The sequence below is a fragment of the Equus asinus genome, chromosome 12 (assembly GCF_041296235.1).
Source record: "Equus asinus isolate D_3611 breed Donkey chromosome 12, EquAss-T2T_v2, whole genome shotgun sequence".
Taxonomy (NCBI): Eukaryota; Metazoa; Chordata; class Mammalia; order Perissodactyla; family Equidae; genus Equus; species Equus asinus.
In genome coordinates, this window is record NC_091801.1 from 62,655,196 (window position 1) to 62,682,981 (window position 27,786).

Here is a 27,786-nt window from a genome sequence, read left to right on the forward strand (position 1 = left end):
AGAACCTCTTAAAAGCATAAGAAATATTTTCTATCTGTGTACTTAAGGGCATTTTCCCGGAAAAAAGGTCTGTGGTATTCGTCAGATTCCGAAACAGACCCAGGACACAGAAAGGGTTAGAAACAGTTTGAAAAATTAATAGTAATAAAAACCTACTATATAATGCAGTTATGATTTTATGTGTGTATAAACAAGAATGATGTGGAAAGACATACATTTTCTTTTTTGAATCTTTGTATTATTTACTTAGTTATAATAAGCATGTATTTGTTTTTAATTCAAAAAACATCAAATAAAAAATTAAGTGAAAACATTTTAAAATACAGCAATTACTGCAATTTACTGCATGGAAAGTAGTTCCACAAAGAAGAACAAACCAATCTCCTTTTTTGACAATGCTGCTGAGTTGAGGGAATGATGTGGACAAAATATATGTTGACTTTACCATATGTTTTCGGGTATGTTAGTAAAATATGGGCTGAATGAAGCATGGTTAAATGACTTTGAAAGGAGAAGAAAGAAAAAATCCACCCACTATAAGCCTGAGCACCTGCTGACTTTAAATTCTCATCTCTTGTTGAAATGGTTACTCTTCAACTCTATTCAAAGACATCACTGCACACATACACATATACAAATTACCAGAAAATATGCATATGTACACACCATCAAAGTGAAAGAGGTAACTTCTGAATATATCGACTGGTTTTCAACAGGCAGAGAGATCTGTGTAAGAGAAGCCTAACCTAAGCCAATTACAAATCAGCAAACTACCCATTTAAACTTTGTGCAAATTTATGGCAATAAATCTTCACCAAGAAAGCAGCAGGTTTCCCAGTGTCCCTGTAATGACATAAAAAGGATCTGTTGAAAGCCCAGTTAAAATGATGAGGGACATAAGAAGTTTTAAATTGTCAACTATACCACCTACCATTTTTAACCTTCTTTTGTAAGCTGGGTTCAGAGGGAATGCTCAGAGGTTGCAGCCTGTTTTGTGCACCCAGAATAAGCAAACACTGAATCTATCTGTTTATCTTTTTAAACAGTTCACAGATAACACAATGCTGAAATTATTAAAGTTTTACCACTAAAACTAATAATAAAAAAAGCAAATCTAGTGGTAGTTAGTGATCACAATAGTATTTTAGATATGGTTCTATTAAATATTAGTATACTCTGGTTATAAAAAGATGCTATTAGCTAAAAGAGGTATGAAAATAGTTTATAACAGTGCTTCTCAAGCTATCAGTAATGAAGAGCTCATTTTCCTCCAGTCCATCACAGATGAATATTTTAGTAAAAGAATAAAGATTACTTACTAGAAAACTGGAATTTTTTAAAAAGACAGAGAAAATATAAGCCCAGGGATCACAGGCTTGGCTAGCACAGCAGTATCAAACTGCTAGAAAGTTTCTAAACACTCAGTCTCGATCCTGTGTTTGTCTCACGCAGACCAGAAAGCAGTTCACGAACCACATCCCACATTTTGGGCAGCACTGGTTTACAACATCTGTAACACATTAAGCAGGTAGACAGTTCTCTTCCCAACTCCAGAAGTTGGACATTCAGACCTTATCATCAAACATTTTTTAATTTATTTCACTGATATGTCTCTCAAAGCATAACACTGTCTCAATAGACGTGAACTGCAAACTGTGTGGCTATCAAGCCCAGTTTCCTCTACCACCCACTTGCTGCTTCTACAGGAGAGGACAGGCATACTCCGCAGTGGCAGTCAGACCACACTGCTCCCTTAGTTTTGATTCTCTTCTGCATATTGTATTTTTAAGAAGGGTAAAAACAAACTTACTCCAGCAGCAGAAGCCCACTTTGAACTGCAAGCTCTGTAAGACAGAGGTAAAACTGAATTACTTACCAGTGAGGGAACCCAGCTAAAGCCCCAACATTCAAACCTCTATCTGCTGTCTTCCATTTGTTGTCTAGTACACAGTAACTCCAGAACTAATCTTTATATCTTTGAAAAAAAATAATGGTCAAGTGAGAGAGAAAACTTCAGTAAAAGCTTAAAAATTAATTCTTTGAGTAAATCCACAAATGTGAATCTTTGGTCTGTACAAACAGAAAACTCACATAGCACAGCTGTTGAAAGGCTTGGCACTAGAATCCAAAATAAAGTTTGAGCGCCAGGTCTTTGTCCTTACCTTATCTATCCTAGCCTCACCTATCTTCTGTGGAGGTAATTCAGCACCTATCTCTTAGCATTGTTGCCAGGATTAAAAAATAATCCACCCAAAGCGCCTAGCACACAGTGCCTAGTAAATCCTCAGTAAATTTAGCTACTGTTACAAGTACTATTATAACAACATACGTTTCATCTAATCTCATTCACTCATCCATCCATCTATCCAACAAATACTTAGTGAGTGACCAGAATATGCCAAGTACCCTCATGGCACTGATATTTGTCTCCCTGGAATGTTCAGCGTCTACTTCTCAGACATTTTTTTTTTTCAGGCTAACAAGACATAAATATAACATTAAAAATCAACCACCTGACATCAAATATCTATTTTTGTTAAGATTTATCAATCATCTGGACTTTTAACAACCAATATCACAGGGTTTCATGACAAGATTCTTTCAATCTGCATTAAAAAGTCTCAGTAAATCTCATTAAAGAGATTAAGTTGATTTACTCAAAATATTTGTCTACCTATGCCTGTGTGTGTGTGTGTGTGTGTGTAAGTTTCCTTAAAAATGCTATTGTCCATGCTAAAGACAAAAATTAGATCCGCTCTACAAGTTTCTTAAAAATCTGAAATAAAAAGACATAGCCCAAACTACACCAGTTGCAGGCCAGTTGGAGAAGAGGTCAAACAGGATGCATGATTTTGAGCTGGCTTTGCTCCAGTTTCGTAGATTCTGGGAGGTAAGGCCCACAGCCCAAATTTCTCACATCAATCATTGTCAAGGAACAGCTATTACTGTAGAAGAATTTTAGTCTCAAAGAAACTGTAATGCCACAGAATCTCCCCTTAGCATATTCTGTAAAGTCAATACCTAGACTTTCATTTAATTCTGGCTTCTTTCACCGACTGATCTGTGAACTTGGCAGTTTTCTTATTTGGTTAAGCCTAGATCATTTTTTCTAACACTGAACAAAGAAGGTAGTTATTGCCAAAATGTAAATTCAAAAAGCAGAAAGCAGCATTCGTCTTAAATTTAACACATTTTATAGCTCAAGTGGGATAGGAGTTTCATTTCATAACTGACTGAGTCAAATAATAAATAGGATTTAAATCACTGCTGTTAAGTTTTGATGTGAAAGAAATTTAAGTAACTTCAATAGGAAAAAAAGATATTTTGCTCCTGACACATATGGGATTAGTTACAATGCTCCAATACACTTAATCAATATCACTTCTATAATATTTCAGTTGAAAGAGCATATTTCATTATTATTCTCTTAGATCTAATGCTCATTGATGGTCCATAGTTTTAAAGTTAAATTAACTACTAATTGTTGGGAAAAGGAGGAGAAGGGCAATGTAGCCTCAAGAAATTCAACAGAACGGCACTGCTCTCATCATAAAAATTAGTCATGAGAAAGTACAATGATGTAATCAAACATACAAATGTATAACCACAATTAGTGTTAACTGATAAGGATGTTTCATTTACAACATTAAGTTTTTACTTTACCAATCCAATATATATAACCAATCCGCAAGTTTTGCCACGTGTAGCTGGAAGGTAATTTTTCTAAAGTAAAATGAGTGATAAAAAAGCTTAGGTGGAACAAAATTCATTTCCTCTCTCACACAAAACAAAAAAAGTTCAAAACTGTTACGAGCTGTCTACTTCCTAACACACTTTAAGTTTCTTATATTCAGGAGCATGGACCACTGCTTAATTGGAAGGTCTTCAGGTGACTTTTGGGTGCTTCAATTACAGTTCGTTTCTGCTTCCTTAACAGGAGGCAGCGCTTGCTAGAATAGGTCCAGAAGGAAACACTGAAAAAGAACTGTGATTGCCTCTGGGAAGAGGGTGCGTGAAGACAGGAATGAAAGTGAGTTGCTTTTCACTACCTACTCTTTTTCGCCTTTTGATTTGTGTACCATGTGTACCCAGCGTAATGACTGCATTTAATTAAACAAGGCTAATAAATTTAAAGGGCTTCAGTCCTCCAGTATAAAAAGTATACCATAATAATCCCAGGAGAAAGTGATTATTAACCTTCTTGCTCAAGAGGTCCTTTGGAACAAAAGTGAAGACTACGCGTTTCTGCACAAAATGTGAAACAGGAGTTTTCTTCTATCCAAAAGGAAAAGATTTTGGTTCTAACTGTTTTAAAGGCTACCCTTAAAGCAAACTTGAAAACAGTATCTACAAGCCCCTTTTTGGAGGCTAAAAACAAAAGGTAAAGAGGATCTTAAAAGCCATGCTATAGAGTTTGATTTTACTTGTGTAACGGGGATTTTCCAATGGGTTTTTGCATTCTAGGACTCCGGCTATCCTGAAGATGATTATTTACTCAGCAGCGTTGTGTGGGATGGCCAAGAACAAAACGGAATCTGTAAGACCAGTCACATGAGGATTTTGGAAGTTCAGAAAGGAGAGTAAGAAACGAACAGTGCAGACAATACAGTTATAAACTCAAAAACTAAGTAAGTGATCTTAAGAGAACCCAAGAGAAACCCTGAGGAACAATCAAAGATGATACCAGAAGCCTGGGAGACTTGGGCAGATAGTGCTATCAGTGATAGACAGGAAATACTTATTGAATTGAATCATTGTAACAAGCATACTAACATGCATACTTAATTTAAAAAAAAAAGACGTAGATTTTTAAAAATCATAACTTTCAGTTGGCAATGCTGCCAAGAAACAGCACTCCAATACTTTGTAGGTGGGAAAGTAAACTGTACTATACAACTATTCTGGAGAGCAGTTTGGCAACATGCTTAAAACGCTTAAAAACAAGCATAGCCTTTAACCCATTAACTTCAAGTGTATGTATTTATTAGCCTTTAACCCATTAACTTCAAGTGTACGTATTTATTAAAGCATAAGAAAAGCACTAGAAAAGTAAACCCCAAAATCTTAAGGGTGCTATCCACCCCCATGTTATGAGCTTATAAACTAATTTACTTGTGGTTTTCTAGTGATTTCTCCAAACTTCCTACAATGAATGTATATTGTTTTTGTTTTTAAAAATCATATTTTAGCACATTACTACCGTCCCACAGATAGATAAATGTTTTCTATTTACATTAAATGAAACTAGCTGGGGACAGGGATTGAAGTATAAAAGTTATTGACAAAAAAATCTCATATTAATCACCAGGATAAAATGAATACCTGTGGCACTTAGGTACTATTTAGCGGCAAAATAAAATCTTAAAACTTTATGCCAAAATACAGCTGATATTCAGACTCTAAGGGTAAAAAAGTTTTATACTTTTACTAATACTGAGTTACCACTATTTTGCTGAACTGATTTTTTTTCTTGTTTGCTTGGGCTCAGTACCAACATCAACAAAAATACAGACTACTACTCTTGCATATACTCTTGCAGTATCCATTTCAGCCCATTCAGTTTGGATGAAACAAGTACATTTTGTCATCAAACAGATGGATATGTAAATTACACTATACTTTGCTATTAAATCTAATCTTTACAGGATATAACCATTTTATAGAATGATCTATAAACGGTATTTTACAGGAAAAAATACAGCTATTTTCTCTTTAAGTATATTTTCTCATAGCTTGCCAAATGAAATAATATCCAAGTACCATAATTTAAATGCTATATTACAAAAACAAAAGTATGAAGTAATTTCTAAGAGAAAAGCAAATGCAACCAAGTTTTCATTTAAGTGCTGAAATCAGAAGCTTTCATCTAAAAAACAATCTAAAGTAGACTTGGTAAAGTAAAAGCGAGAATATTTCACCACAAAAATAAGAACTGGGAAAAAGCCTAATGCTTTGTAGAGGCTTTTCTCCCCAATATCGGGGCTAGGACTGAGCTAAAAGTCCAGAAAAATGCTGTCAAGAGTTAATACCTGGAGTTGCTCAGCCAAACTCATGAAATCCTTGATATTAAGCAGAAGATCAAAATTTATAATTACCAGAGCTAGCTGAAGCCAAAAGTGACAAGAAAGCAAAAGATAAGAAACCAGTAATCTGACATAAAACGTACTGGGCACCCACACCTTTTAATGTCAAAATAGGCATTTGAGGAATAATGTATGCCATTTCATCTAGGCCAGATATGCTACAACTACTCAAGTTGAAATTTCTCATTATATTCCATTTGCTTGGTAAAGTATTCAGTTTGGAATCCCACTGCAGCCAATACCACCTACTAAAATCAATACCAACTACCAAAACGGTTATTGACAATGATTAAACATCAACAGGAAATTATGTATATTAAGTTTCCATTATCAAAATAGAAAGGCCATGCATTATCCTCACTTTAAAGCAGAAGAAATCAAGTCCCAGAGATGTTAATTGATTTATTAAATCATTTCCTCCACAGAAATACTGTGTTTGCTGGCCACCTTAAATTATCTCAAAATAGTTACAAAAAAGACTAATGCAGCTTGTCATCACTGGTATATATGCCATAAATACAGGAAGCACTGTCAAAAAGTTTTTTTAAAAAGGCAATGGATTTCAATGAGCCCTCCCACAATAATGGAAGGGAATAATGCCCAGGAGGTCTTTATCCAAATCTTGGAAGCATCCTGAGATGGAAAAGTCAGGTGGACTAGGTTTGCCTACCTTAGACAGTTAAACTACCTTATTTAGGAATACCTACCAGTACTCCTCCCAACTCCCCTTAATATACCTCTTATTTTCTTCACTGTTGATTCCCCAATATCTTAATATGTGTGACCCATAGGCTAAATGCTGCCTTTTTCCAAACTTGAGAATATTTACTAAATTGACTTCTTTTATCTACAAATCTTCTCCTAGAATATGACAGATTTTTAAATACAAAGATTCTGATATATTAGCTTTCTTGTACATTTTAAAGGTCTAAGTTTATAAAAGGTCGAAGTCTCGGAAAATACACTTCCAGATGCTTGAGCAAGGAACATTGGTTTAATTATTTTGTGAACACCTTTACTTCTATTTCCCCGTATCCTGACATTCATCAAGTCACATAATCTATAGGTACCCCAGTTTCCTCACTTGTAAAATGTGGATAATAACGGTTCCTGCATCAAAGAGCCGTTATATGGCTTCAAAGATATAATATATATAAAGTACTTTGAACAGTATGTGGCATATAATAAAAACTAACATCTATTGAGTCCTTACAACGTAAGCAGCAGGTATTAATAATGGGAAGCAGAATGAATCAATGACGGCAAGATATGATCTGAGTTCAAGCTCTAAGACAGATTCACTTCATGTCCTCGAAAAGCCACCCAGTTTCTGGAGCTGGCCTGGTGGTATAGTAGTTAAGTTCGAGAACTTTGCTTCAGTGGCCCAAGGTTCACAGGTTCAGATCCCAGGTATGGACCTAGCACCACTCATCAAGCCATGCTGTAGTGGCATCCCAGATAAAATAGAGGAAGATTAGCGATGGATGTTAGTTCATGGCCAATCTTCCTCACAAAAACACACACACACACACACAAAACAACAACAAAGAAAAGCCACTCAGTTTCTATGAGCGATTGAATCACATGTATAATCCAGCTAATACTGGTTCTATCTGCTCCTGGAGCTCCTCAGATATAATAATGTATGTCAAGTGTTTTTTTATACTATATAAAGACAAAATATTATTTATAAGCAATACATCTTACTTGCCAAAGCAAAATATAAATAAGCAATCAAAATGTCATAGTGCATATTTAATTTAATCCTCATTCAGAGTGTACTTAGCCTTGTGTTAGAAATAATGCTAACAAGACTGCTTCTCTGGTTTTGCGTCCCTAGCAAATGAAAAGCTAGAAATCAAGGGGGTAAAAGACATAAATTTAACAACAACAGGAATAAAAGAAGGCAGCCAACTGGAAAGATAAATTACTCAAGACATCTAAAATTCAAAGACAGGGGACACTGATTATAGAAATAAACAGAAGTAAATACCCCAAGGGATTCTTGAGGACTCCTGTCTAGTATGGGGCAATAAATTACATTCTCAATAATAATACTAAGTCATCAAAACATGGTTACGCTGTGTTCAATATTCTCTGACTAAAGATGCAGAAATTTATGTAATATACTTTAGAAAGATTTATAATTAAAAATGGCTAAAATGTAAAAGTTTTGGAGCTTGACAGAGTTTCTAGTTATCTGACTGAAATATTCACACATGTGAAGCAACTGATTTATTCTCCACTGAAGTCAGAAAATTGAAAGGAGCCAAGAGCCATACAATCGTGTTGTTGTTAAAACATTAAAAGACCAAACTATCTTCCACTTGAGACTAGGGTTTCAGACAAAAGCTTCCATTTCAGGGAGTTTAACAAGCTGTTATCTAGACTCTGTAACTTCATACAGTGTGTCAAAAAATATATACAGTGGTACATGTCACAGCCCAGTATAAGCCCTTTACAAATCTGAATTATTCATTTCAGCTCACAAAGAACTTCCACCAACATTTTCTCGTTGGATCTGAATAACTATCAGGTAAATAAGGCAGAGATAACATCTACGCTCAAAGCTGTTGTGAGGATCAGACATAATCTAACCAAACTTTCCTGCACAGGGTCTTGTAAATAGTAGGTGCTCGATTAACATGAGTGATTTTTCTTAAAGATGAGACAGTGATGCCTAAACAGACTAAGAAATATGAGTAAGTTTATAAAGCTAACTGGTCTCCCAGTCTCACTGCTGTGCTCTTTTCTCACCAACAGACAAGTAATTTCTACACAGCACTTACTAACCCAGTTTCCTCATGATTCATAGTCAAGAAAATTTGTGTATTAATTAATTCACCCATTGGAGTGCTTTCTATGTGTCACTCACTGTTAGACACTTGTAAATATGGCAGTAAACAAACCTGACATTGGTCCTACTCTCAGAAAGTTGATTTTTTTTTTTTAAAGATTTTATTTTTTTTCCTTTTTCTCCCCAAAGCCCCCGGTACATAGTTGTATATTCTTCGTTGTGGGTCTTTCTAGTTGTGGCATGTAGGACGCTGCCTCAGCGTGATTTGGCGAGTAGTGCCATGTCCGCGTTCAGGATTCAAACCAACGAAACACTGGGCTGCCTGCAGCGGAGCGCGCGAACTTAACCACTCGGCCACGGGGTCAGCCCCAGAAAGTTGATATTTTAGTGTGAGAAGACAAACAAAAATTTCAGACAGTAACAAGGGCCCAACAGGGTGATATAAGGGTCAGTAAGCTAATGGGGCCACTTTAGATCAATCAGAAAGTCCCTATAAGGTAACATCTGAGCTAACACCTGAATAACAAAAAAGTATACGTAAGTCTGACTTTTTCATTCTTAACAACATACTCTACTTTATTTCCAGTAAAAGAGGAATGAGGTAGCTAACAATTTTAAATAGTAAGATAACGTTTTACACAAAGGTGAAAACAAAATTTAAAAGGTAATAAATTTCAAAGGCAATGGGTTTTAAGCACTGGACCTATGGAAGACAGAAATGTTTTACACTTTAGTCTTCCGATTATCATCTCAGTAAGTAAGGAAAAACACATAAACAGTAAACCATTAGTTAACAGTCTATGATCACATGCCAAAACAAGCAATACAAGCTGTTATCATAAAAAGAATAGAGAAAGGAAGAGATCAACGTGGACCAGAGCAGTACTTCTCTAACATTAATTTGCTATAAATCACCTGATACAGTAGGTCAGGAGAGGGGCTTGAGACTCTGAAATACTGTATTTCTGCGATTCTAAAAAGCTACAAAGTGAGGCCAATTCTGCTTATCTAGCTGGTCCAGGGACCATATAAAAGGTATGCTGTACATAAGAAAGGTAAGATTCAAACTGGTTTAGGGAAAGAGGTGGGTTTTACCAGTTCAACATGAAGAATTAGCTTGATCTTATCTAGGAACAATGAGACCACATGACTACAATGAAGATCCACTCCTCCATTCCAAAAGGATATAGTGAGCCCTGACGCTCTACAGGGAACATTAAAAAACACATTCGCAGGGCTGGCCCCGTGGCCGAGTGGTTAAGTTCGCGCGCTCCGCTGCAGGCGGCCCAGTGTTTCGTTGGTTCTAATCCTGGACGTGGACATGGCACTGCTCATCAAACCACACTGAGGCAGCGTCCCACATGTCACAACTAGAAGGACCCACAACGAAGAATACACAACTATGTACTGGGGGGCTTTGGGGAGAAAAAGGAAAAAAATTAAAAAATCTTTAAAAAAAAAAAAACAATCACAAGTCTACTGGAATGAATAATCAAAAGGTTATTGAGAGATACTGTTTCACACAAGGAAAACAAGCCATGTAATTGTCCATGAACAGTCAGATGAGGAAAATTATGTTATATTCATACAATGAAATGCTATAAAGAAAATAAGTAAAAAACAAAAAAGCAGAGATACTCACTCTAGAATGGACTAATCTCAAAATCATGGTGTGAGATATGCATATGTATGACTCAAGACACAGGAGAACATATACTATGATTTAATTCAAATTTCATTCATATTAATTAATATAAACAGGTAAAGCTAGATGCTGCCTTACTTGGTTGAATTTTTGTTCTTTTAACAGATGTTTATACACTCTAGTTCAATAGTTAATCAGTTTTTCCTCATCAGAAAAGTAAAGGGACTCCTTTAGCTAAGCACTTTTTGTTTTACTCTTTATCCTCTGAACCATGTAGTGACTGTTGTCATCACAGGCCCACAGTCACTTAATAGAAAGTGGAATGTCTGTAGCATTTCTTCCTGCTCATTTCAATGAGTGCTATTCTTTTCTGGTTTGCGTCCCCCCAACACAATACTTCTTGTACCCTCTTATTAATCCTTCGTCTTTAGATTCTAGACCAGTGGTTCTCAAACTTCACCTGCATTAGAACCACTGGAAGGCTTTTATAACTCAGATTGCTGGACTCCATCCCCTAAAGTTTCTGACTTGGTAGGTCTGGGGAAGGGCCAGGGAATGTGCATTTCTAACAAGTTTCCAGGTGATTCTGACGCTGCTGGTCCACTGCTTTGGGAACCACTGCTCTGGAGATAAACTAAAGGGGTTAAAAGTTCCAGTTTGAGAGTGTGTTATAATCCCTGCTTCACGCCCCTTCCAACTGGGTAACTTCTCAGCCAATAAAGCTCCCTAAACTTCACTTTCTTAACGTTAAGATGAGCTTAGCAAAACATCCCTAGCAGCTAGCAGCGTTGTTAAAAGGAAAAAAGGGGATCATGTTTATTAAGCATTTGAAAGAAAAGTGATTGTGATGAGGGTTTTTGTTGTTATTACTTTTTATTTCCTCCCTAGAACTCAATTTTAGGAGCTTCTAGTTGAATCATGAAGGATCCTTTAAGCACCCGATTTGGTTAAGGAAAATGTGTCTGTTTAGAAAATAAGAAAATAAAATCTTTGGGAAGATCTTGACAAGATAACAATTCCAAAATTCATCTGGATGTGCACAAAGATAGCCAAGAGAGATTTGAAAGGTGGTTCCTCGTCTGATTGGTGTTTTATCCCACCAGATATTAAGACATGTTATAAAGTCACGATAGATAAAGCAGCGCAGCACTGGCTTAGGAAAGTGCAGATAGATTAAAGGAGGAGAGTAAGAAATTCTATGCCACACACAGACACACTCATGTATGTGATTTTAAGTCAAGAGGGAAACATGGACAATTAAGTGATGTTGGAGCAATTAACTACTGATTAAAAAAAAAGGCAAAGCTAAGCAAATTGTTTAGGAATACTCTGCGGTGAAATTACAAAGAAAACCAAGAAATCATGGAAACAAAGCTCACAACAGTGATGATATGGTGGGGAGAAGGGATGGGAGGAAAAAATGAAATAGGAGAAAGGGCTTCAAAGGTACTCATAACATTCTATTTCGCAAGTTGAATGATAGGTAACTGGATGTTTATTTTCTGATTACTTAAATTATGTATTTTAGACAATATTTTGCATATATATTTTGAAACTTTTTACTGTTCTCTGCTAATGCTATCAATGATCTTTTTAAAAACTAAGACAGAGAATTGGTGGCAGATTCTAATAGCAGTGAATCAAACAAAGAACAAACCACAACAAATACAGATGATTCTCTAACCACTGACTTCAAGAGGGAAAAAGTGGGGACTAAGACGGAACACAGAGTGCTAAGTAAAAAGAGACAGAACTGAACATTTTAATATAGGAAAGTCCTGACAATGTTCATATGATAAGGGAAAGGTAATACTAAAGATACAGAAGAAGTGATGAAACAGAACCAAAGGCAGGAAACGAAAAGTTCAAAAATACAAGAAGAAAAATTGGTCCTGGCCACTATCAAGGTGCCAAGAACAAATGTGATTAAACATCAGGCTAAGGAAATAGTCCTGTGCGGCTGGAATGTATAATTCCTGTGAAGGTTGGAAATAGTAGGAAATAAACCTAAACACAAAAGCAAGGACAACATCTTGGTGGGCCTTAAATTCACTGCAAAGTCAGTGAAAACATTTCAGGAAGGAAGTTAACAAGATCTGAACTTCTACATTAAGTGAATGTTTTAATAAAAGTATGAAGGATGGACTGAAGAGGGCTAAGAGAATAAGACAAGATGCATTTAAATAATCTATAAAAGAAGATATCAAGACATGAACTAGGAATAACACAAAAATAAAATGAAATCTTTTATTCATTCATTTATCCCATCTATGTCAGTTAACAGGTTCAGTACTGGGAACATAACAGGTGAGAAAGCTTAGTCCCTGCCTGCCCTCAGTTGCTTACATTCTGGTGGGAGAGAAAAACAAGAAAACAAACAAGATAGTTACAGGCAGGGAAGACTGCTATGAAGGAAATATAGGGTGGCATGATGGAGAGTGGTGGGGAGGGGTCTACTTTTGACAAGTTTGTTAGGCAATGTCTTTCTTGAGATGGTGTCCTTTAGACCAAGACATAAAAGATCAAGAGAAGCCACTGAGAAGGAAGAAATATTTGAGAAAGTATTTCAGGCAGAGAAAACAAAGAACTGAAAGGTCATTGTGACTGGAACCTAGAAGAAAGTATAAGGTGAGTATGGGGAAAGAGACAAGAACAGCAGGACCTTGAACTGTGGTAAGAAGTCTGTATTTTATTGTAAGTGGATACAGCTGGTGGCATATAGAGGCAAAGCAGATGAATTTGATATATTTTGGAAGTGGAACCAACAGGATTTGCTAAGGGACTGGAAGTTGAGGGTAAAAAACAAGAACAACTGTAGGTTAAGGCCTAGGTTTTCTGACTTGTTCAAATGGATAGATGGTAGTTCCACTTACTAAGATGGGAAAGACTGAGATAAGACCAAGGAGGGGGAGAAAGGAAGGAGGAAGGGAAGTCACTAATTTTATTTTGGACATGTCAAATTTAAGGTGCCGATAAAATAGTCAAATAGTGATGTCAGGCAGACAGTTGCATATTCAAGAGCAGCAGTGAAGAGCCAAGTCTGGCAAGAAATATAAACCTAAGAATTATGAGAATATAAAGAATATTTAAAGCCATGAGAAAGGATGACGATACCTTAAAGAGAGTCTACTCCTATAACGACTACAAACAGTAAGAGCAACAGCTAAAATAAAATGGTAGCTTGCTTTGTCCCAGATATTGTACTAGTTATAAAGACATATTCAGCGAATTTTAATCCTCAACACAAGTCAGATGAAGAAAATGACGTTCAAAGAGAATAACTAACTTGCTCAATGTTACTCAGCTAATTTTAGAGCTGAGATTCAAACTCAAGCAGTCTGGCTCCGGAGGTGTGCTTTTATACTTTGTTACACTATGCCAAGCAGAGCGTGGACAGAAGGAAGACGAAACCCAAATCCTGAGGCACGCCAACATTCACAGATAAGGAAAGGAGAAGCCAACATAAAAGATGTTTATTGCAAGCGCGCGGTTTGAGGTAAAGCGCTGCAACACAGGCTCAAGAGTGGCTACAAAGTGCATCTCCACTTGGGAAGTTACTCATGTCAGATTCCAACAGAGAAGCAATGAAGTTCACCTTACTCTCTCCTCGCAAAAGCCCTAAACTAGAGTCCTCGCGTCTTCTCTACACCTCCGTCACCCACCTGTCTCCATAAGACTCTTCCTCCAACTCTCCCCTCCCTGACATCTCAAAACAAGACCCCAAGAATCCGTCACACACAACCCTAGCTTCTATCCCCTTTCTCAGCCCTTATCTCCCCCGTCAGAAGACAAAGAAGACTGTTGCGTCTCCCGAACAAAACGAGAAGATAAAAGAGGAGGATTTTAGGGGAAAACCTTGGCCCAGCCTCACTAAGTCCAGAGGAGAGGCTGCCTGGAAGCGCGGATGGCGGGACGGGGCTGGGAACTGAGCTGCCCACGTGTGCCGGGGGAGACAGAACTCCACTCACCAAGCCATCGATCTGCACTTGCTTCACGGCCGAATCTCCGGAGCCGCCTTTGCCTTTGCCTTTCCCTGCCGGGCCGGAGGTGGAGCTGGAAGATGGGGTGGCAGAGCCGGTGCCTTCCTTGCGGGACGCCATCTTTTCAGCCGGACAGGAAGAAAGAGAAACGTGAGTAACCGGAAGCGGAAGTATAACGTCACTTGACGTCAAGAGCGGTCGGGTGTTCGAGGGGCGGAGCTGAGAAGAAAAGCTAGCGTGGAGCCCTGCCTCCCTTCTTTTCTCCGCGTCACGTCTTCTACCGCCCGATAGAATCCTTTGCGCATGCGCATTATGCGTTTGCGGCTGCTTTCCCACCGAATTTTTTAAGAAAAAGTAGACTTTCAAAAAAATTTTCCATTTTATGTTTAGTCAGTCTCCGTTAGGCAGTTGATCATAATAGCATTATAGGTCGCATTTTTCTAGCGTCTCACGCGTGAAAATGCTTCCACTTCTAATATTTTTTGTTAAGCCACATTCACAATTTTGTAAACTATGAAGGGCTGTACTAATTTCTATTACACGTATTAGGAAACTGAGACGTGATTTGTCCAGCGTCATTCGGTTAAATAGTGGCAAGCTGATATTGCAGTTTGTCTTATGTAATTCTGGATAGTGGTCTCTAGACTCTTAGATCACACAGAAATTAATTAAAACATGAGAACTTAGATAAGGATCCCCATAACTAATAGCCCTTTGTCGCTGTTAGGTTCATGTAGGATTTACCTGAGTAAAGTACCAAAGAAGTTATTTTACGTAAAACGTTGAAGAATGTTACAGAACACATTACCTAAAAATCACATTGACTTATGACGCAGGTTCTCTGAAATATACATTTCGAGTCTATAAAATAATTCTTAGCTTTAGAAAACCGTTTTAAATAAGGAGTTTAAAACATTCTTTCTCTGCTTCCAAATGACTTTTTTCCTATTCGTTGCTTTGAAATGTTTACTCATTCAATAAATATCTGCAGAACTGATGAAGTAGCTACACCATGAAGGGCATGTCCTGCTCTAAAGTTTTTTGTTGTTTTTGTTGGCGGTGTCTGGTGTTGTATTACAATCCGGGAACAAAAATAGTTACACCTGACAAATTCCTAATGATACAAAATAAAAAGTTAATATGCATTCTTTTCAAGTGCACATGAAATATATATCAAAATAGACCACATTCTGGGCCACAGAAAAGTCTCCACAATTTTAGAAGTATTGAAGGTTGATTATAGTAGAATTATACTAGAAATCAGTAATATGAAGATAACCAAAAAGAAAAAGGAAAAAGAAAGAAAATCCCTCATGGAAGAACCAAAACTGGAGGTGTGTGCCTATCATTGGATAGCTGGAATGATGAACATCAGAAAACATCCAGCTTACTTGCAAACAATAATAAATTTATTAATTGCTTTGTCCTACAACACATATAACATAGTCTTGTTTCAAAATCACAATGCCAATCCTACCACTAATAAAACTAAGTAAAGTTTAAAATATCTTTTCAATTTTTTGTCCTTAGAAATGTTCTACTAGAGTTTTCCAGTCATGTGTGCTAATCACACTACAGGGGTTCTTTTAATCTGAACCAAGGCAGTGCACATGGGCCCTCTGCATGAAATATCCCAGAGCCAAGATGTATAAATACAGAGAGAGAGAGACAAGACTTATGACGTAGAATTTGAAATAGGAAATCAATATGATCACCCTAACTAGGAAGGGAGGGCCTAGAAGCAATGACACTTCCCTCACTTGCATTTCTGGTTTCCTTTCTGTCTCACTGGCTGTTCCTTTCTTCTCAGTCACCATTGCTGATTTCTCTACCCTTCTCCAACCTTTAAATGTTAACAGCGCGGTGCTTGTATATCCTCATTTCCTTCTCTTTACTCCCTATCTTGGTGATCTCATCCATTCTCAAGGCTCTAAACACCATGTGTATGCTGACGATTTCCAAATTTATGTCTCAGAGGTTCAAACCTCTCCACTGAACTCCACACTAGCATGTCCACCTGCTTATTCAGCATCTCCACTTAAATGTCCAACAGGCACCTCCAACTTAACCTTTCCAAAATTGAGCTCCAAATACCACCCCTTCCCTCCCCAAAATGTTCTTCCCACAGTCTTCCCTGTCTCATTTGATGACAGCTCTATTCTTCTAGTTGATGAGACCAAAACCCTTGGAGTCATCTCTGACTCCTCTGTTTCCCTCACATCCCACTCTGATCCATCCTATAGGCTCCATCTTAAAACTGTATTCTAAATCCAAACTTCTTCTGGGAAGATGAAGTAGAAATATTTTTCCCTATTCCTCCCAGAATGGACAACTAAACCCCTGAACGTTATTTGTAAAGAAAATATAAGAAGATTCTGAAAGGTGCAAAGAAGAAGGAATACTGGCTAGGCTAATTGGGACCCAAAAACAACACACTGGTGATTTCCCAGGTTTCTATATGTATCCACATATATCCCAGACTTGGAGCTGAAGTCTAGCTGACGCTAAGTCCAACAACCTGAAACACCAGTAGGCACAGACCAAAAAAGCTCCAACAAAAGTCTATTCTCTGCACTCTATCAGTGGAGACCATGTGGGGAGACTGAACTTCCACCTTCGCTAGACAGTAATGAAGTACCCATCCAGTCCACCAATCAAGTGATGTCAGAGAAGGCCTAGTGGGAAGTCAGGATTTCATCACAATGGTAATGAGGCCACCTGCTCAGTGGTGTCAGCAAAGGAAACAAAGAGTGCAATAATGAGGCACTCCTACCCATGTTATCCAGGAGAGGCCTAGTGGAAGCTGGAACTCCCATTACTTATCTAATTCCCAAAGAGTTATATTCCCACCCCTGAAGGAGTCACTGGAGGCTGAATGTGGAACTTCTATTTGTATCCTCAAGGGTCAGTAACAAGAAAGACTCCCTCCTCATTCCATTGCTAGAGCTGTGTCAGAAGAAGTCAGCTAAACCAGAAGGTCTCAGGATCCAGCGTTCCATAGCAAAATGCCCAAAAGTCTGTTTCAGTTTAAAAATCTCTCCTCATCTCATCAAGAACCAGGAAGATCTCAGACTGAATGAGAAAAAGACAATCAACAGATGCCAACACTGAGATAACAGAGATGTTAGAGTTACCTGACAAAGATTTTAAGGCAGCCACCATACAATGTTTCAGTGAACAGTTACAAACACACTTGAAATAAATTTTTAAAATGTCTCAGCAAAGCAATTCAAAGTCTCAGCCAAGATATAAAAGATATGAATAAGAATCAAATGGAAACTTAGAACTTAAAAAATACAATAATCAAAAATTTAAAAAACTCAGTGGATGGGCTTAACAGCAGAATGGAAAGGACAAAAGAAAAGAAATCGGTGGACTGGAGACGGAACATGAAAAGTACCCATTCTATACACAGATTAACACAATATAAAATGGTACAGCTGCTGTGGGAAATGGTATGGCAGTTCCTCAAAAAATTAAACATAGAACTACCAAATGATCCAGCAAGTTCATATCTAGGTATATACCTAAAAGTACTGAAAGCAGGGACTAAAACAGGTATTCGTACACCAATTTTCATAGCAGCATTACTCATAATAGCCAAAAGGTGGAAACAAGTCTAATGTCCTTCAACAGATGAATGAATAAACAAAATGTAGTATATACATACAATAAAATATCATTCAACCTTAAAAAGATATGAAAGTCTGATATATGCTACAACGTGGATGAACCTTGAAAAGATTGCACTAAATGAAAGAAGCCAGACAAAAGAACAAATATTGTATGATTCCATTTATATGAGTACCTAGAATAATCAAATTTGTAGAGAAAGAAAGTGGAATAGTGGTTACCAGCACCCGGGAAGAGGGAGGGATAGAGAGGTGTTGTTTAATCTGGAGAGAGATTCAATTTGGATGACAGAAAAGTTCTGGAGATGGACAGGGTCAAGGGTCGCACAACAATGTGAATGCTTTTAAAGGAACTGAATTGTACACTCAAAAAAGAGTTTAAATGTTAAATTTTATGTTATGTATGTTTTTACCACAATTTTTAAAAAGTAGACTAAAACAAAAAAGTGAATAGAGCCTCGGGGAACTTTGGAACTATCAGAAAAAAATATAACAATCCTGTCATAGAAGTTTCACAAAGAGCAAAGAAAGAGAGCAGGGACTAAAAGGTACCTGAAGAAATAATAACTGAAACCTTCCCAAATAGGAGGAAAGTCATAACCTACAGATTCAAGAAGGCTGAGCAAACTCCAAACAGGACACATCCAAAGAAATTCACACCAAGACATATGAGTCAAACTTTTGAAAACCAAAGAAAAACTCTTGAGAGCAGCAACAAAATCCCTACACTTTACTTGTGAGAGAAAAACAATTAGAATTAAAGTGGATTTCTATCAGAAACCACAGAGACCAGAAGGAAGTTGCATAATATTTTTAAACTGCTAAAAGAAAGAATTATCAGCCCAGAAACCTATATCCAGGCAAAATATCCTTCAGGGATAAAAAGGAAATCAAGACATTTTTGGATGAAGGAAAACTAAAAGAATTTGTCACCCTCAAACCTGCTCTAAAAGAATGATCAAAAGAAGTTCTCTAAAAAGAAAAGAAAGAATAAAAGAAAGAACCCTGGAACATTATTAAGGAGGAAAGAGCACACCAAACGAAAATATGGGTAATTACAATAGACTTTATTTCTCCTCTTGAGTTTTTAAAATTATTTTTGAGAGGTAAAGCAAAAATTATAGCATTATTTAGTGTGGTTCTAAATGTACGTAGAAGAAATATTTAAAACAACTACATTATTAACAGGGGCTGGTAAAGGGAAATATAGGAAGGTAAGGTTTCTACATTCCACTTTAACTGGTAAAATGACTTAACAGTAAATTGTGATAATTTATTATGAATAATTTAGTATCTAATATAATACCTAGAGAAACCACTAAAAATCTTTACAAAGGGTACACTAAAAAACACCGAAGATAAATCAATATGAAATTCTAAAGAATATTCAATAGAAATAGAGAGCAAATAGGAAAGAAAACACATAAAATGGCAGTGTTAAGCCTAAATATAGCAATAATTAGATTAAAATAAATGTTCTAAATATACCAATTAAAAGACAACTATTGGTAGAATGGATAAAAACATGACCTGACCATAGGCTGTCTAAAAGAAACTCACTTCAAATATAAAGATACAGGCATATTGAAAGTAAAGTGATGAAAAAAATATCATCTAAACATTAATCAAAAGAAAGCAGGAGTGGCTATATTAATATCAGATAAAGGAGAATTCAGAGCAAAGAAAATCACCAGAGACAAAGAGAGACATTTTGCAGTGATAAAGTAGTCAATCACCAAAAACGTCCAGCAATTCTAAATGTGTATGCCCCAGCAACAGAGCTGAATTTATATGAAGAAAAATTCGTAGAACTGAAAAGACAGATAGACAAATTCACAATCATAGTTGAAGACGTCAACTCCCCTCTCTCAACAATTGATAAAATAATAAGAGAGAAAATCATCAAGGATACAAAGGAACTAAGCAACAACATCAATCAATAGGATCTAATCAACATTTACAAACCATTCCACCCAACAACAACAGAATACACGTTGTTTTCAAACGCCTATGGAACATATAGATCATACTCTGAGCCAAAAACAAACCTCAACAAATTAAAAGAATTGAAATCATTCAGCATATGTTCTCCAACCACAATGGATTCAAATAGAAGTCAGAACATAAAGGTAACAGGAAAATTTCCAAATACGTGGAAAATAACAACACCCTTCTAATAACCCATGGATCAAAGACGAAGTCTTGAGGTAAATTTTAAAAACAAACACACATAGTGAACTGAATGAATATGAAAATATAAAATGTCAAAATTTGTGCAACACAGCCACTTCAGTGCTGAGAGGGAAGTTTATAGCTGAATATATACATTATAAAAGACAAAATGTCTCAAATCAATAAGCTAAGCTCCCTCTTCAAGACTCTAGAAAAATAAGAACAAAATAAACTTAAAATATGCCGAAAAGATTAAATAATCTAATAATCTAAACTAATAGATTAAAGCAGAATACTGAATATGTTCAATCACCCAAAGAGGGTTGATCATAAGCATTAAGTTGTATTTCTGCCTCTCAAAAAAGCAATTTGGTATTGTGGGTGTTAATTTCATTGCAGACGTTCATTTAGTGAATAAAATAAATTTACCCTGTTTCCCAACAATATGTTCTTCATTCTCTTTGTCACAGGAACTAAAATTTTTAACATACTTCTATATTTGCTGGAAATATTTCAAATTTAGTCAGAGGCAAAAAGAGAGAAGATGGTAAGGACCTTCCAAAGCAAGCTGTGGGCCCTGCCCATGGGTGATTACTGCATGGGGACAGGAAGCAAAAAAGGAGAGCCTGCCATACCTGAGTGGAAAAGTGAAAAAATAAACAGTCTGGCTAGTTCTGCTTTGGTGGCATAGTAACTCTACCCAGTAGGAAAACACAGCCCAGTGAATGTCAGACTGTGACCAGTCCATGCCTTAGAACCAGCCAGCGTTGGAACTACTTTCCCTCACTTGGCAAAGACTTACTTGAATCCCTTTCAATGAAATAAAATGAAAGAGTCAAGACAACAAAGATGAGCCAAAGGGTTTCTTAAAATACTTTATTCCTATTCAGTATTTAGATGAGCCACAGGAGTTTTTTGGTGTCAATTTATTATTATTCAGCTGTTGCCTGCTTCCAGACCTCTGTGGAAGGCAAGGTTCCTTTGAACATCTGACAGTCTTGGGCCTGAGCCGAGCAGTGCTGGTGGTAATTGAGTAGGTTAGACAAAGAGCACTTCTGCTCAGGGCTCCCAGCCAAACTCTATAAGGCCAACTCAGTGTCTGTTCTAGCCTTGGTATGAACAAAGAGGGCAGAAAGTAATCTGACCTTTCTATTTACCGTCCCTCTGGGAAGTAACTGTTCATTCATGACACATGACTGAGGGGTGGTTCTTCTCTAGTATCCATTAGAAACAAAGGAAGCAAGGAAGCACCATTTTCAATCAAAGTTTTCAGCAAAAGATTCTGTAAGGGTGTATGTTCTTATCTCTTCTATGTAGGTTATTTTCTAGGAAAGGAATACAGAGATCTTTTTTTCACTTGAGAAGGAGATACCATTATGTGATGGTTATGGGATCTTCCAAAACATCAGATTAGCTTCTCCTTCTTTGGGGAGTCACAAGTAATAGGGTACAGAGAGAAACAGGAAATCTACCCTCTAACACTACTCACTCATGAGAAGGGGATCAGAAGCTCTCTACTCCGTGGAAATGGGAGGAAAGGGCAATCACTGCCCCATCTCACCCTGCACAAGAGAATATATGGTGCCATCATAATTAATGAGCCATGTCTAAGATTAAAAAAATAGATGCAAGCAAAGCCAGAAGAAACAATATCTAAATAGGGGAAAACTAATATTCCAGATTAAATTAGTACACTTTTTAGAAGTCCAAAAATATTCATTTGGCCAAAGAAAATCATTTGGCTTAAAACAGTAAACACTTTGCTTAATATTTAACAGGAGTGGAAAAGATGCCTTTGGGAGAGAGTTGAGAGCAGCTAATGGCAACCATTACTTCTGCATGTCAGCCTCTTTGCAATGTTGTCTAGGTTAAAACAAGAACTTGCTTCTTTAAAGCAAGGTATTATACAGATAAAATATCATTTTTCCTTTTAAAATACATTTTCTTTGCCTAGATTTACAAATATTTCATCAGTTAGGACGTTTTAGGCTACAAGTAACTAAAAACAAACAAGTAAAGAAAATTTTTTAATTATTTTAAACAAGAAAGAAATGTACTTTGTCAATCACATAACTAAATATCTAGGTGGCATATTCCAAACGAAGCCGCATAAAGACTCCATTTCCATATCTTTATGATTCTCTTGACTGTCTTCTCCCATGTTTTGGTTCTGTCCACAGACTGGCTACCTTAGTAATCTCAAAATAGCTGCCAGTAGCAATGAATACAATCACCTTTTTTTTTTTTGAGGAAGATTAACCCTGAGCTAACATCTGCTGCCAATCCTCTTCTTTTTGCTGAGGAAGACTGGCCCTGATGGACGCCTACCACAGCATGGCTTGACAAGCGGTGCCATGTCTGCACCCGGGATCTGAACCAGCGAACCCCGCGCCTCCAAAGAGGAATGTGCAGACTTAACCGCTGCACCACTGGGCCGGCCTAATGAACTTCTTTTTTTATGTTTATTGCAGGAAAAAGAAACCTCTCCCCAACCATGGGAAAAAAAAGCCTTTCTCTTCAGTCTGATTAGGATCAATTTAAGTCATATGCCTCCTTCTGTGTACATAGGTGGAACAAGACTATGTGAGGTTGTTCTTTGAAGAGCTAAGTGATTTGTTCGGTATTATGAAAGGAACAATAGAGGGAGTAAAGTGAGAGCCAATAAAAAGAAAATAATATTCATTTATACGTATGACTCAGCATGTGGTATTTTCTATATGTTTGCTAAAATAATAAAAATTTTAAAAACAACATCTGACCTTCTCATCCCAGTATTTTGATTTATGACTTACCAACTAATATTAAAACAAAGTAATCTTGCATTGAAAACATTTGCACACATTCTGAGTGACTTTTATTTTGTATAATATCATGTAATTAATACCTCTTATTGGTGTAATTCAATTATAAATACAAGACTTTGAAATCATATTCTACTGAATTATTGGAAGGCTGTTTAATTTCTTGCCACCAGGAGTTTAATTTCAGCCCTGAAGTCCTCCCGCTACTTAAATATATATATGAAACCATGAGTGAAAGGATTGTCTTCAACACTTTGTTTAATATAAATAAATAGTGTTTTGAGAAAATCCTTTTAATGCCGTAATCTGACATAATTTTCAATCTTTAAAGTCCTTTAAGTAACAGTAATAATATTTGCTTACCTAGAGTAATTTTATAAAGATTCATTAATCTTCTAAAATGCTTTGAGAAGTTAAAATGAAAGACCCCATGCAGTATGAACTTCTTTACCAGTTTCAGTTATGATTTAATTAAATCTCAAATGGCAGTTCATTATGCATGAAAGTAGAACATTTTGCAGGTTGCTGCCACTTCTTGACTTTTCATTCCTCTCTACCAGTTTTTGTTTTTACCACTTCAATTAATACCATTAAACATTGTGTAGTAAAATCCCACTGGAGAGCACTATTTTGATCTATTACAGTGACACACTGAGTTCCTTTCGGCTTATCTCACATGGCAGTATTTGTTCTCTGTATGATTTCATTTGCATAAACTATTTTAGCAAGCAAATTTGCTAGTCTAATTTTACAGCCATCTGACAACTAATGATGGACACTTCCTGATTACTGTCTGGTTTAGAAATTTCCTTGACAAACAGAAATCCTTTGAAACTTTCTAAGAGATGGTTTCTCCTTGGTCATTTACCCAGGAGGAAGAGCTGGCTGGTACTAGCTGGGCCAACAGACAGAAATCCCGCTTACTGTCTTTAACTGACTACTGGGTGACACTAACATTTCCTTTATGTTTCTTGCCCAAGCAGCTGGGGTTCTTCATGTTTAACTAACTTTTCTCAATAGCAGATACATGCCATTAACAGACCCAGTTCAAATCAAATTGTTTATACTTTCAAAAGAAACAAATGTCAAGATGGCTTCTATAGCATGTAAAAAGGATTCAGTTTATTTTACTTTGAAAAAGGACTCTACCTTTTACGGAAAACTTGTAAACTAGGATTTTGAACCTGTTCAAAGAAAGGGCAATTGTATTGGCAAACACTAACCAACATCAAAGTTTCATCAAAGACATCTGTCCACAAAAAAGTCTCTAATTCTGGCAGGTAGTTTTCACTTACTCTATCAGTTGGGATCAGGTTTGGCTGCATATAAAAAACTTAATGTATCAATGTACGTTCATTCTTGCTAAAAAAAAAAGTACCATTCTGGTGAGGGATGTTGATAATGGGGAAGGCTATGGATGTGTGGAGGCAGGGGATATATGGGGAATCTCTGTACCTTCCTTTCAATTTTGTTGCAAACCTAATAGTACTGTAAAAAAAGAAACTCTCAAAAAAATGACAAGAAACTTAAAATAATATTTTTTAAAACCAACATAGAAGTTTATTTTTCTTTTCACGTAAAACAAATCCAAAGGTAGAAAGTCTAGATTTGGAAAGGTAATTGCACAGTTACAAATGACCCAGACTCTTCCTATCTGCTTTGCCAGCTTAGCACATAGCCTCCATCTACAAGGGTACCTCATGGTCTACAATGGGCTGCTACTGTTCCATAAATCACATCCAAATTTCAGGGAGTAGAAAGGAAGGAGTGGGAAAAAACAAAAGTGCCCATTACCAAGCTAAGTCAGCATCCTTTAAGCCGCCTTCCCAGAAATCCCTTGTCGTACTTATACTTCCATATCCTGGGCTAGAACTTAATCACATGACGAGACTTAACTGCCCAGAAGACTGGAAAACAGATTATCTTCTCTGGCACATTACCCTCTAGAATAAAATCAAGACTGTATTACCAGAAAGAAGGGAAGACATATTGGACGGCAATTCACAGTCTGTGCCACATCTATTATGTTACACGTGGTGATTTTGTGGGAAATTTCATACAACCATCAAAAACAATGAATGAGAGCTATGCCAATCGACTCGGGGCGGGGGGCGGGGGGGGGGGTGTTTGTGTGTGTGTGTGTGAGGAGGATTTCCCTAAGGATTGTTGAGTGAGAAAAGCAAAATGTATAAAAGTGATAAAATATGATTCCAGGGGCCGGCCCCGTGGCAGAGTGGTTAAGTTCGCGCGCTCCGCTGCGGCGGCCCAGGGTTTCGCTGGTTCGGATCCTGGGCGCAGACATGGCACCGCTCCTCAGGCCACGTTGAGGTGGCGTCCCATATGCCACAACTGGAAGGACCTGCAACTAGGATATACAACTATGTACCAGGGGGGATTTGGGGAGATAAAGCAGAAAAAAAAAAAAAAAAGATTGGCCACAGTTGTTAGCTCAGGTGCCAATCTTTTTTTTTTTTTTTTAAAGATTTTATTTTTTCCTTTTTCTCCCCAAAGCCCCCCAGTACATAGTTGTATATTCTTCGCTGTGGGTCCTTCTAGTTGTGGCATGTGGGACGCTGCCTCAGCGTAGTCTGATGAGCAGTGCCATGTCCGCGCCCAGGATTCGAACCAACGAAACACTGGGCCGCCTGCAGCGGAGCGCGCGAACTTAACCACTCGGCCACGGGGCCAGCCCCTCAGGTGCCAATCTTTACAAAAAAATATATGATTCCATTTTTGAGTAACATAGTGACAAAAATCTCTACATATGTATGCATATATGTATGCAAATGATATATAAGTATATGAATATGGAAAATTGCAGAAGGATACATAGGAGGTGGTTAATGTGTTATCTGGGCAAGGAGAGAGGGCGCGAATATCTTTGTGTTGTTCCATTGTTCCACTTGATACACCAGGCATGTGTTATTTTTGCAATTTGAAAAACATAAAAATTTTTTTAAAAAATGCGGCAGCCTCTAGATCCAACCTTCCTAACACCTTCTGCTTATATGAAAATTCACAGCAAGCTAGTACAGAACTGAGTCTATCCCCAGGGATCTTGGTGAAGAACTTAATAGGTCCTCAATACGAAGCAGTTTACCTAAGTTGTTTTAAATGATTTATTTAAGGCAATTATTTATATAGAGAGTATGTTAGCTAGATAATGTTAGGAAGAACATTGTATTCTTTTTAAGGTAATGAATGTTAACTAATGTTTATAAATATTTAAACATGGATATAAAGCAGAAGAATATCACCATAGATATCTTGGAAGAATTATCTGGTATACTAGCATTTATGAAATTAAACAAAATAACCTTTATGAACTGTATTTAATGTTTACTTGTTTAATTCTATTTAGACCATGAATCTTTCATGAGAATGTCTTGTTTGGGAATTAGTCACACCTTGCAAGAATAAATCATTCTCATGTCAACTTGGCTTCATCAAAATTTCATGAAGAAAAAAACTTCAAAATCATGTACAACAATATCACATTATAAATTATATTTGATCCAGACATAATAAAGAATATGAAGAGTGTGAAAAATAAAGAAAAATAAATTAATGCCCTACCTACCTCAGGTGAATGTCTATTTGGCATGGAAAATGTCCAGTGCAGTAACCGGAGAAAAAAGCTAGCGGCTAGCAATGGCAAGACATCATTGTTCCTGCATTAGAAGGTCAAAAAAATTTTCAATGACTATTAAAACTTTTAATAATGATATTATAATAATTTTCAAAGTAAAATTTCAGATTTAAGCATATCCAAATAGTTCATCCAATAATGGCAATATTTTGCTTCCCCCTTGGTTGTGGCCAAATATTGATTTTCTGATACTAGTCATTTGGCATCAGGCCAAAAAGTATTCCATGGACCACTTATTAAAAATATCGCATTCAATAAACAATGATGCTTTACTGCAAATGGCTCTTCAGGAACACTAACATGCATAATAATGATTTGGGGAGATTGTAATAAATGTCATTTCCTCTCTGAATAGCATCCCTCTCCTTCAATACTTGTTCTGAATCAGAAATGGGTATTTTAAACAAGCACACTAAGAGCTTTTTCTGCATGTCCCAGGATGATGTTTTGAGAAACACTGCTGTAATAGAAAACTTGTTTAACCTTAATAATCCCCGTTATAGACTGTTAATGTTTGCAAAATAAGGGCCAGGTGTGCAAATACCACTGTCATATATATAAAGCTTGAACAGAATCATGCCGTAGTTTAGTAAATTAAAAAAACCCCACTAGAATATGACTCAAATCCCTAGACTTGCACCACATTTTTCCTAGTAGTGAAATGTGCCTATTTTTTAAAATGTTTGTACTGGTTTGCAAGGCTGGGGTGGTATAATTTCTTCGTGATGGGAGTATAGCTGGAGTAACGGGTTGGCACACAGGCATGAAGAGACAATTCAAACTGGAAAGCAGTGAGCAATTACATTCAAGAACCATGAATCCAATCCTACAATAACTCCTCATGGCTTCCAATTCCCTAAATCTATTCTCAGTTAAATGAAAGCAGCCATCTAAGGGATGTTGTGCTGGGAACCAGGACAGGGCTAACATTACAGAAGATTTTAGTTCCAGTTCCAAAAGCCTATATTTTCTAATAAAACCACAGATGCAATTAATACATCTCAATCACTTTGTAAATCACTTTTCT

The 27,786-nt window shown here is 36.9% G+C and overlaps 1 protein-coding gene across 1 annotated transcript in view; it reads right to left on the reverse strand.

The window, feature by feature from the left end:
• Positions 1-14,677, reverse strand: part of EIF3H (eukaryotic translation initiation factor 3 subunit H) — a 95,986-nt gene extending 81,309 nt beyond the window's left edge. The window contains exon 1 of the mRNA XM_014853676.3: positions 14,494-14,677. Within this exon, the coding sequence (XP_014709162.3) occupies positions 14,494-14,625 (132 nt within the window). The 5' untranslated portion in view covers positions 14,626-14,677. The remainder of the gene's footprint in view (positions 1-14,493) is intronic.
• Between the last annotated feature and the right edge of the window lie 13,109 nt (positions 14,678-27,786).